The sequence below is a fragment of the Vulpes lagopus genome, chromosome 1 (genome assembly GCF_018345385.1).
Source record: "Vulpes lagopus strain Blue_001 chromosome 1, ASM1834538v1, whole genome shotgun sequence".
Taxonomy (NCBI): Eukaryota; Metazoa; Chordata; class Mammalia; order Carnivora; family Canidae; genus Vulpes; species Vulpes lagopus.
The window spans coordinates 164,858,838-164,870,956 of record NC_054824.1 but is presented as its reverse complement, the minus strand read 5'-3'; the positions used below and the strand labels follow the sequence as shown (position 1 = coordinate 164,870,956).

At 36.6% G+C, this 12,119-nt stretch overlaps 1 protein-coding gene across 8 annotated transcripts in view; it reads right to left on the bottom strand.

The window, feature by feature from the left end:
• RASAL2 (RAS protein activator like 2) overlaps positions 1–12,119 on the bottom strand; it is a 352,059-nt gene that overhangs the window by 28,686 nt on the left and 311,254 nt on the right. For all 8 annotated transcript variants that reach the window (XM_041754415.1, XM_041754427.1, XM_041754435.1 and 5 more), the window contains 5 exons: positions 11,817–11,970; positions 9,582–9,680; positions 8,466–9,020; positions 5,706–5,850; positions 123–267 (listed from right to left, as the gene is read on the bottom strand). In XM_041754415.1, the coding sequence (XP_041610349.1) occupies positions 123–267; positions 5,706–5,850; positions 8,466–9,020; positions 9,582–9,680; positions 11,817–11,970 (1,098 nt within the window). The remainder of the gene's footprint in view (positions 1–122; positions 268–5,705; positions 5,851–8,465; positions 9,021–9,581; positions 9,681–11,816; positions 11,971–12,119) is intronic.

Here is a 12,119-nt window from a genome sequence, read left to right as displayed (position 1 = left end):
CTTCCAACTTTCCCCTAAGCCCTTCCTTTGGTTGTGGAATGCTACAGTTAACATTGTGATGACTTTTACATGGAAAAATTTAAGTTCCATAAGCAGGGGCTGAAGCATTGACACCTGCTCACCAGTAAGAGTTGATGATCTTGCAGAAAGCCAGCTCACAGCACATTTTCAGGTTGCTCTGATGGTCTATCAGTTCACTAGAGGAACACTTGCTGGGATCCACTTCACAGTTCTCATCTGACTCGTACAAAGCTTTGATGAACTCCCCTGTTTGAAGATGACAGTTAGTATAACCATGAATAGTGTCCTCCTGAATAGAATAAAAGGATTTAGGATTTCTGTCCTAAAATGTATGATGGGAATTTCTGAGACCTGACATGGAGGGCACAAAGGATTGTTATTCCTTTAGAACCCAAGCGATACCACTTCCCTCATATCATGTTTATTTCCTCATCCTGGAAGTGGAAAAAGTGTAATCACTAACATCACCATTACGGTATTTATAAAAATAATAATAATACTTAAAACAATGATACAACCTTAAATCTATTATCTAAAAACACAAATATACTTTATTAGCAGGAATTCATTATTTGTTAGATGGCCCTTCTACTAGGGTGAATGATATTATTTTAGAAGAAAAAAGAACCCAAGGTTGGTTGAATAGCCCACCTAAGCTGGTGCTGAACATAGATTCGAGCAAGGGTCTCTAGGCTTACTTCTTGTGAAGGAGACAGTAATTCAACATAGCACAAAGTCATATAAGAACAGTTTTTTTTTTTTTAAGATTTTATTTATTCATGAGAGACACACACACACACAGAGAGGCAGAGACACAGGCAGAGGGAGAAGCAGGCTCTATGCAGGAAGCCCGACATGGGACTCGATCCTGGATCTCCAGGATCAGGCCCTGGGCCAAGGTGGTGCTTAACCGCTGAGCCACCAGGGCTGCCCAAGAATAGTTCTTTATATAATCTGTATATGCTTTTCCAAAAAAATTTAACTTAGAAGCACTGTTCGTATATCCCATCTTCTATAGAGATAAGTCTAGTATTCCTTGAAAAAACAAATCCTTACCTTACTGGTTTATCCCCCACTGTACACTACACCTTGTGTATGTTCCTGTGTTCCATGTTTCATACTGTTTTATGCGTATTTGTTCGTATGTCTCATGTTCACATCTCTAGGATGAATACCTTTGGAGGTCAGGGGTCAACTTCTATTCATGTCGAATAGCTCCTAAAGCACTGTAGATGCTCAATAAATATTTATCAGAGATGATAGTATGTATTCTTGGGTTTTGGTAGGTCTAATGACAGAGAAGTAGATTTTGCAAAGATCCTTTCAACTCTGCTTCTATCTCTCGAGGTTCAGGCTAGTTCTAATAAATTTCATGGAAGTGAACAAAAATTTCTCCAAAATTCAGCAGCAGCAACATGAGGAACATTTTTTGTTAAAAGGTTAGTAGTGAGGTAAGCAGGTGATTATTTGGAGGAAAAATGCTTGGAGAATTGGAAATTAGTGCATGGAAAAAGTAAAGGTTTTGAAGCCAGACAGATCTAGGATCAAATCACTCAACCACCGAGGGGCCTTGAAAAGTCACTTAAATAATCTGAGTTTCAGCTGCCTTATTTGTAAGATGGTGTTAATAACTCCCACCCTACAGAGCTGCAGTGAGGATCAGAAATGATGTGTGAATATAAAAGTATCTAATGTGGCACCTTGCACTTGGTGAGGGATCCATACAATAAGTACAGATATGTATAACTATGCAACTGAAAAATGATTTTTCATAAAGTGAAGTGACCCCAACAAAAATATTTACCATTTCCCACAGGATTTGTATTTGAAGTGTTCTCAATGTCCCTTACACTATGTGCTTCCACATAATTTACCTCATTTAAAGAGTAGATAAATTTAAAACTAACTCATCAATGTCAAATATTCCATATAAAAGTTGGCCCATCTCTAAATTTATATAATTAATATTCTTTTTTTAAAAGATTTATTTATTTATTCATGAGAGACACAGACTGAGAGAGAGAGGCAGAGACATAGGCAGAGGGAGAAGCAAGCTCCTCGCAGGAAGCCTGATGGCGGAACTCGATCCCAAATCCCAAGATCACGACCTAAGCTGAAGGCAGGCACCCAACTGCTGAGCCATCCAGGCGTCCCTATCATTAATATTCTGTTTAATGACTTCCATGAGGCTTTATCTAGTCTAGGGAAACAATATTAAGGTTAGTAAATAACTGATTAATTTTCAGAATTGTTTTGTACTTTTTAAGAAGAGAGTCAAATACATAATGCAAGAGTCCAGAAGTAAATTGTCTAAAGACTTTTTTTTACCTGATTATGATGTATTTGAAATCCTCTAAAATTGAAAAAAATTTTCACTTTTGAAACTATAACCTGTCTGATAATGTGAAAAGGACTATAGTGAAAGGTGAACCTTTTACAGATTTGTACCTCAAAGCTGCTTACCTGATTAAAAATTGAAACAGATTCAGTAATCCATTTGCATTTGCTCTCTTGCCTTTGAAAAAGATCTGAGCCAAAGGGTACTTGCTACGTTGTTTATTTTAATTAATTAATTTTTTGCTATGTTGTTTAAATTTGAGTTTGTGCATAGTGTGTTCTATGGTGTGTCTTCTATGTAAATCATTAACTCATTACTATCTCACATTCAAATAAGGTGTGTAGAAATAAGTCAACAGATCTGGTCAGATTATTGCTAAAAAAAAATTTGCCTCTGTCACCAATGATGGAAATCAAACATTTTAAAGGCCTTTTCTAGATTTCATTGATGATATTTCCAGAACATTAACATATAAGCTGATTTCAGCCAGAAAGGTAAAAGGGGTAAACAGGTGGAAGCTTTTTTTCTTTTTTTAAGATTTTATTTATTTATTTGAGAGACATAGTGAGGAGAGAAAGAGCATGAGGAAGGGGAAGAGGGAGAAGCAGGCACCCGGCTGAGTAGAGAGCCCACGGTGGGGCTCAATCCCAGGACCCTGAGATCATGACTTGAGCTGAAGGCAGATGCTTAACTGACTAAGCCCCGCAGTTGCGCCACATGGAAGCCTTAAGTCAAGTCTAAGTGAGGTGGGGTCTGTGCAGTAAATAATAATGCTTGAATCAAGATAAATGAATATTGTCAACATGACTGGCAACTTTTAATTAAATTTTCTCTGAGAATTCTTCAGGCAGCCTGGAAACAGCATCTTTATTTTTTGCCCGCAGTGAATGAAATATAATTGTACTTTAATTATTCTGAGTGCTTGGATGTCCTTATTAATTTAATTTTTTGGTTTACTGAGATTTCACTGTGAAGCCTTTTTATATAATACTTATTATAAAACCTTCCCCAATTGTAGTATTAGAGGCTCCTGCCACACTAAGTACAGTTCATATGAAAATAACAATCTTTTTCAGGTAACTGAAAATGCTGCAGTTCTTAAGGGTGACTATTTGAAAAATCACATTACTATCTCAAATCATATAAAATAAGTCTGAATTTACACTGACTCTCAGATACACTAAGTTGTTTGCAAAGAGAGTTACTGTCATAAAAATAAAATGTAGGAGAAAAATCAGCCAGTGAGCGTCTAGAATATTAGGGCTAACTAGAAGTGTGGGGAGTTAAATGGGAAGAAGACAGTAGATACTCTGTCCTGAAGCAGCTTACTAATTAATTTTGTTTAAGCTTTTGGAAACAGCAGCCATTTTCCCTACCCTGGTCCTTGCTCTTGGGTTATAAATATGGTAACAGATATCTTTGTGGGGTTATTTGAATTGCTTCTCATGTTCAGTGAATTTTCATGTCTTATTTAGTGCATCAGCTATTTAATTATTCCCTGCTCTATCAAAGCACCTGCATCGACTTTTCACTTTGGAAATTCTGTTTATTAGTACCTTGAGTGGCAGAACATAGATTTTGATTTTTAAGAAGTAGGTGGTCAACATGTATTTGCCTCTATGTCCACAGAATGGAGACTATGGTTAGAAATGCTTCATCATTACCTTTTAGAAGGCAGTACAAATCCTTAAAGTCATGAGATACACTTTAGGATATGGCTGTAATTAAGCTCTTTAGGTGAGGCCACGAACCTCTCTGTATCTGTCCCAATATTTTTTTAAGAGATTTATTTATTTATTTATGAGAGAGAGAGAGAGAGAGAGAGAGGGAGAGAGAGAGAGAGAGAGAGACACAGGAGGAGAGAGAAGCAGGCTCCATCCTGGGAGCCCGACGCGGGACTCAATCCCGGAACTCCTGGATCGCGCCCTGGGCCAAAGGCAGGCGCTAAACCACTGAGCCACCCAGGGATCCCTATCTGTTCCAATATTAATGAAAATCCATCTTCATTATTCTTATGAATTCCCATTAGATTTTATTCATTTATTTGAAAGATAGAGTGTGCAAGAGGGGACAGAGGGCAAAGGGAAAGGGAGAAGCAGGCTTCCCACTAAGGAGGGAGCAGGGCTCGATCCCAGGACCCTGAGATCATGACCTGAGCTGAAGGTATACGCTTAACTGACTGAGCCACCCAGGTGCCCCCAATATCTGTTTTTATATAACCTTTCTACTTTTCAAGTTACACACATAGTTTCTGTATATTACATGGGAAATTTCATAATTCCATCAGCCAGAATTAACTTATTTAAATCTCTGAAAAAGCACAGGATCTCTCTCTCTCTCTTTTAGGTTATAGGGGTATCCTTATCTTTCTTATCTCCCTATCTTATAAACTCGTTAAGGGCAAAAATCTCTCCATTTTTCAACATAACTTACTATCTACTCTTGATTGTCACATGTAACTATTGGGTATTTGAAATGTGGCTAGTGCAAACTAGAATGTGTAACAAAAACAAAATACACACCAAATGTTAAAGAGTTGGTATGAAAAAAAGTTGAATACCTTACAATTAATTTTTATTTTGGTAACCTGTTAAATATTTGGGTATACTGAGTTAACTATAATGTCATTAAAATTAATTTTACCTGTTTCTCTTTATCCTTTTTATTACCCTTTTACATTCTGCAGGAAGTACTGGGGAAATGAGGGTAAAAGAAATGACTCTGTTCTTCAAGAAACTCACATCTGCTTTACCATGAGTAAGTCGCCCAGAACAGTGCCTTATGCTAGTGGTAACCGCTTGAATTTCATGACCAAATCTGGAATTCTAGGTGAGTGGCCTAGTCAGTAAGAACTACTGATTGGGTAAAATGTAGTAATTATTAAAAATTCTTGAGATCTTGAAGGCAGAAATTGGGAGTTGTGAGAATTGACAAGAGTTTTTTTTTTTTAAACTTCTGATGCATGAAAACAAATGTTAACACTCAAGATTAGGTATTATATTTATATCATAATGTAAGTAATCAACACTTTGGGGGAAGCAGGTACCCTCAGATCTAGTAGTGACATCCACTCATATTGTGTATCTTAGCGTCACAAACTTGAGGGTTTGTGGGTAGCTGCATGTGCTGATGGGCTTTCTTCTGTACCTATTGGATAAATCAATGTGTTATAAAGCGGTAGTACCACAGGTGAGTACTATGGAGACTTACAGGTGAAACTCAAATTTTAACACTCTAGTCAGCTAGAACTAAGTAACATGCTGAATTTGAGCTCAATTTGTTTGTCCTATGAGGGTGAAATAACAAAATCAAAAGGCAAAGAACACAATGTTTTTCTTCTCCATACCCAATGCGTCATGAAGATACTGTTGTCCCACCAACTTGAGGTATTCCTCAATGGATTTGGTAGCAATGGTGTTCTCTCTGAAGATCAAGACGTCATGCTCTCCACAGCGATCCACCTCAGACATCACCAAATCGGTCAGAAAATCCTGGTAGAATAATGTTCAGTCAGGCACAAAGCAAATGAATAAATAATATACACTATGAGAAACTGATGAAATATCAGACATTCTGGGAATGCTGCTTAAAGACCAATGTTGCCTGACTTATTTGAAAGAAAAAGGTCAGGATAAAAGCTTAGGTATCATCAGCCCTTAGTTTAAAATTCCTCCAAAGGTTTTCCATTGCACTTTTGATAAAGACAATACTTCTTCTGCATGGGCCCATGAGTCCCTATATGTTCTGGTTTCTGTCTACTTTCCCAGCCTCCTTGTATACCATTCTCTCTGCATCCCATTCCAGCTTCAAAGAGCTTCTTCTTAGACCTTCAAATACACCAAACCCTTTGTAACACATGATGCTGTCTCTTTACCATAAAGCTTCTGCAAATGCGGTTCTCAGTTCTGCTTCACCCCCCGCCCCCTTGCTCTTGCCCTCAATGTCATGGAGTTCATTCTTCAAATCCTTGAGTTCCTAGTTTGTACATCATTTCCTCAGGGAAGCCTTCTCTGACCAGCATCAGTCTGGTCTCCTATTCCCCTCTCTAATTGTGCCATAGATTTTTTTTCCCCTCTGCATTTCTCACTGTAATCACACATTTATTTCTGTAAGTACTTGATTATTATCTGTTTTCCCCAGAAGACTGTAAACCCCATGAGGCTGAAGACAGTGTCTATTCTTAGTCATTTCTAGATTTTCAGTATTTAACAGTTTCTGCTACTTATTAAGTGTTCAATATGTAATAGTTATAAACTGGTCCATGGTGTCAAGGTGGAAATTCTTAAACTTAATACATGAATCATTTTCTAGGTTGATTATCTATCTATCTATCTATCTATCTATCTATCTATCTATCATCTATCTATCTATCTATCTATCTATCTATCATCTATCTATCTATCTATCATCTCCATCTATCCATCCATCCATCCACCCAGAATAAAGGCATAAGGAAAAATAAAGCCCTTAAGAAATAGCTGGTTCCTTTCTCAACAATCTTAAAGATTAACTTGATGTAAAATTCAATGTCTATCGTTGTTCATTTTAAATGTAGTAACATCACATATTTGAAAAGTTATAAAAGCAAAAACAAAAGAAATATGCTGATTTACTTTTACTTTAAAATTAAGCATTTTGAACATTAATTGGATTTAGTTACCCAAAAAGTAAGAGTTATAGATATACGAATCACTACTATAACTCATATGCTAAGGAATAGGAGCAAACTTATGGGGATTATGGTAACATTTTATATCTTGACTGTTGTGGTTTCCATGGGTCCATAATATGTCGAAACTTTTTTTTTTCCACTTAAAATGGGTGTGTTGCATGTAAACTGTTGTTTACCCCAAAAGTTGTTAAAAAAATATCCTATAGAGATAGATATGTATTTCTTTCTCTCTATGTAAATCTATTTATTTATCTTAAACTTTAAGCAATGGAAGAGCAGAATGAACATATCCATGCAATTTCAAAGATGAAATTCAAAATTTCAATGACATCTCACCCCAAACTTGTATGCATTTGTAACACTAGAAAACTCAAAATAATTATCAAAATATTCAACTACAAAAATGATAATCAGGATGGCAGTTAGGTAAAGGACTACATATTAAATATACTGATATATTCTGATTTGTATCAAGAAATCTTAAAAGCACTTAATTTGGTTCTAAATAAATTATTCCACTTGTGAATTCCTCTTGATCTAAAATATGGTTTTACCATGATCCATTTGCATACAATATAATGAAGACTCAGCCTAGTCAATTCACCTCATAGAGATAGTAATTATCATAGTTTAGGATGATCAAAGACTATGAGTTGGTTTTCTTCATATAATTAAGCATATTTCTTTTTCCATCTTCCTGAATTTTTACTTCTATCCAGGATGAAATGAGATAAGAATATCATTAAACAGCTACTAATTAATATCACTTGGTATTTTAATTCCATAAGACTCTTGCCAATGCCCACCATGCTTCTGGAATATCTCCTTCTGTGACTAGGGACTAGAGTCATCAGATTAACTTAAAATATAGGAAGGAGTATAACCATCATACAGCACATTCTGGAACTAAAAATAATCTTGAACAGGAACACCTGGGTGGCTGAGTGGCTAAGCATCTGCCTTGGGGATGATCAGGGCATGATCCCAGAGTCCTAGGATCCAGGTCTGCATTGGGATCCTTGCATGGAGATTGCTTCTCCCATCTCTGCCTCTCTGTGTCTCTCATGAATGAATAAATAAAATCTTAAAAAAATAATAATAATCTTGAACACACTGTGGGATTAGCACACCAATCCTACCATTTATTCTGTCCGATGATAAAGAGCTAGTCCTGGTATCTATGTTTCAGGTGAATAGACTTCAAATAAATATCTGTTAGTTCCTCCATGTTATTTCTTTGTTTTATAATCCTCACCTTTTCTGGATCTGAGAACTACTAATAGGCTTCCTTCCTAATTTTTTTTTTTTTTGACCAAAAAAGCATAGAAAGTATACTTATCCAATTTGGATCTCTACATGAAACACAGGAAGTTTGCTTCTTCACAAAAGGTAGGGGAGAGATTCAGAACAATTCAACCCTCTTTTTCCACTTACCTTGGCTCTGCCAGTACTTTGAAGAATGTGCACTAGGGCACAGGCCAACTCCTCTTTATTTCTCACACTAATTACTGGTTCAAGGACAGAACACAGCATGGTATAGTTGCTGGTGACAAATTCTGCAAATTCTTTGTATTGCTCCATAGGCAGAATGGTGATAGTTTGGAAACGTGATTTAATCCGAATAGAAGGTCCTCCGGTCTTTCCTTTGTTGGGTGTAGGGGTACTCACTGGATACCACTTTTCTACAAATTGGCGCCCAGTCACACTGGCAGTGGGAATGTTGACTAGCCCTACATAATTATTCTTGTCTTTTTTTTTCTTTTTTTCCACATCTTTATAAATGTGAACTGTGATGCTATGAAGAGGTGGAAGGCTGTAAAATTCAAAATGTTCACCCCAGAAAATATTATCTGCTTTGGTCTTGCTGGTTGTACGAGCAAAGAGGGTATCATCAAGGCACAGTTCACAGAAATATTTCTTTTTGGGGGCAAGGTCCTTGGCTTCAATGATCCATAAACGAAGAACGTTTTCAGCTCGTCTGCAATTGTCCTATAAAAAAGCAACAAAGTCGAGTTGGAAAATTGAAATCCCAGAAAAACAGTATTTTCCTTTTAAAGTAGGTGATGCTACCCAGGCACTGTATTAAGGGTAGTCATTAAATAATGAAGGGGATTGCTATCTCTTTGTTCAGTGTAGTAGCAAGCTCTAAACAAGAAGATATCAGAATCTAGCTTCATACACTCAATTTATTTGGGTTAAAAAAATATCATCCTGTAATGTAAGTTCTAATATAGCCAGCCTAATGGCAACTAGCTTAGTTTCTACAAATAAAAGAAGAGATAAGTAGTTAAGAAACTAGTGTTCTGGTCCCATTTCCGTTGGGCACCAGCTTCTGACCAGGGCATGTCATGTAACTTTTGAGTCTTTTTACCCACAGAGGTAAAATCACAGGAATATGTGCAACAAGATTATTTTGAGTATAAAATGGCGTAACATGTAAATGTGTTTTAAAAGCACTATAAAAATTAAGGTATGATTGCTGCATTTACCCTCTATTAACTTACTGCTCACAGAGTTCTACATTTTTTAGATATTCAAAACCACTATTACCTTATTTGGTTGAACTGTCCTACGAAGGTTCTCCATCCACTTATCTCTCTCTGAAGCAGAGTTACAGCTGAAGCATTTACTTCCACTTAAGTATGTAACCTTCAACATAAAGATTAGAGATAAGGAAAAGGAATAGGGCTTGGGGGCTCTATCTTTGTAATTCTATCATTTAAGAGTTAGGAATATGCTATGGGGACACCTGAGTGACTCAGTTGATTAAGTGACTGCTTTTAGCTCAGGTCATGATCCCAGAGTCCTGGGATCGAGCCCCACATTGGGCTCCCTACTCCATGGGGAGCCTGCTTCTCCCTCTCCCTCTGCAGTTGTCCCCGCTCATGCTCATTCTCTTTCTAATAATAAAATCTTAGGAATATGCCATGAACCCAAATCATAACACACAAAACCAAAATGACATTTGGTAGTTCTGTGATATCTATATTCTATATCTGCTTTTGTTCTCTTTTGTAGGGAATATCCATACTCATTTCCAGGTTTGATAACAGAAGCCATTGAGAATTCAGGTCAGGAATCTAAAACTAGCTGTCACTGTGGAAAGATCAAAATTAAAAACCTTCCAGGCCACATCTTAAAATACTTGCAAACGAATATGCTCAATTCAGTGAGTTAATAAAAAAATAACTGAGAGCCTCTAAAACAGCTTGTCAAATTTCTTGGGACTGCCTTCACAATAACATTACAGAAAGGGTACTCTATGAAAGTGAAAAGAATTACTGAATTACTATCTTTGGAACCCATTTCTCCTCCACTAGGCAAACAGCTTGTTAATTTCCGGTCACTGACCACTATTATCACTCTCCTTTAAAAATGAACTATACTGTTTATATACCTAGCACCTAACACTGGGCCTGGTATAAAGCCTTTTGAATTGAGTTCCACAAATTCACATAACTTTTGCAAAAAAGAACGCCAACAAATGACCTGTTCCAATAGCTGAAGTGTGCTCACATATTAACTCAATCTAAGGTTATATAATCTAATGAATCAGATCAGATTATGTGTACTATTCAATATGGTAGCTACTAGCCACATGTGGCTAGTGAGCACCTGAAATGTGGCTTGGCTAGTCCAAAACGAGATGTATTGTAAATATAAAATACACATCAGCTTTTGAAGACTTACCTTTAAGAAAGGGATGTAAAAAAACTTGTTGATAATTTTATATTAGTTAATGTCAAAATGATGATATTTGGGTCTAATACAATTTTAGATTATATATTTGGCTAACATATTTCTGTTGGACAGGGTTAGTCCATAAGAATACATAAGAACAGAAATCAAACACCTTTCAACTTCTACACATATACCATGGGATTCATATTCGCCACTTAGTAAGTTCATGTTAATTAACTAAATCCTAACCCTAGCAATTTTATATGTATATATGTAACTTAAAATTGCAAATGGCCAACTGCCAATTGTGAATTGTATTCATTTAGTTTGAGAGGGAGAAATTACCTTATAAAGAGTGATAGTCATAATTTGCTAGTGAAGAGCAATTTCATTCATTCAAGAAATTAGGTACCTGCAATGTGCCAAGGACTGGGCTGTGTGCAGGGAATTACAAAAATAAATAAGACATGGTCTCAGATCTTGAACTGCTCAGGTTGTAGTTAGAAAAATTATGGTTTTGGTGAGTCTCCTCAAAGATCATTAAAATTGAGGGCTTAGGTTTTTAGGAGAAAATACAGTGGGTGATACCTTTATCAAAACTAAAAAATTGGGCAGCCTGGGTGGCTCAGCGGTTTAGCACCGCCTTCAGCCCAGGGCCTGATCCTGGAGTCCTGGGATCAAGTTCCACATTGGGCTCCCCACATAGAGCCTGCTTCTCCCTCTGCCTGTGTCTCTGCCTCTCTCTCTCTGTGTCTCATGAATAAATAAATAAAATCTTAAAAAAAAAAAAAAAACCAAAAAATTAAAATGCTAACTTGGTAAGTTGTTAAGCTTGTAAACCTCTGCTGAGGATATAAGAAGAATTCATTTATTTTGAAAGCAGATTAGGCCAAAAGGAGTGAGAAGCCATCATTAATAATGTTAACGAGCAATATATTTACATTAATAGATTTCCAACTTTTTACCTATAAGTAGGCAATTTTCAGCAACAAAAAGTCACTTAAGATGATCAAATCATCAATGCCATCGTAATGAAATCATAAAATTACTGGACAGAAAATCTGACGGTGTCTAACCATTCTTCCTTCTTTCCATGCTTTTTACCTCAAAGCAGAAGTCTTGTCCAAGGATGCTGCTATGGAGTGGCTTCACTGACACAGGCTCTCCTCTGCCAAGATCCAGACATTCCACTGCACTGCAAGGGCTCAGCAATGACTCATGGGAACGTGACTCTTTTAGTTTAGGCAGACCACGAGCCCTAAAAGTAGGAAAAGATATTTTAAGACAATGTAACTACTTGGCCAACAAGAAAATGAAGGACTAATGCACTGGAGGCTAACAACAAATGTATAAATGCCTAAGAGAAAAGTAAATAAGGGACAAATTCATAGTTAATCAATAATAATA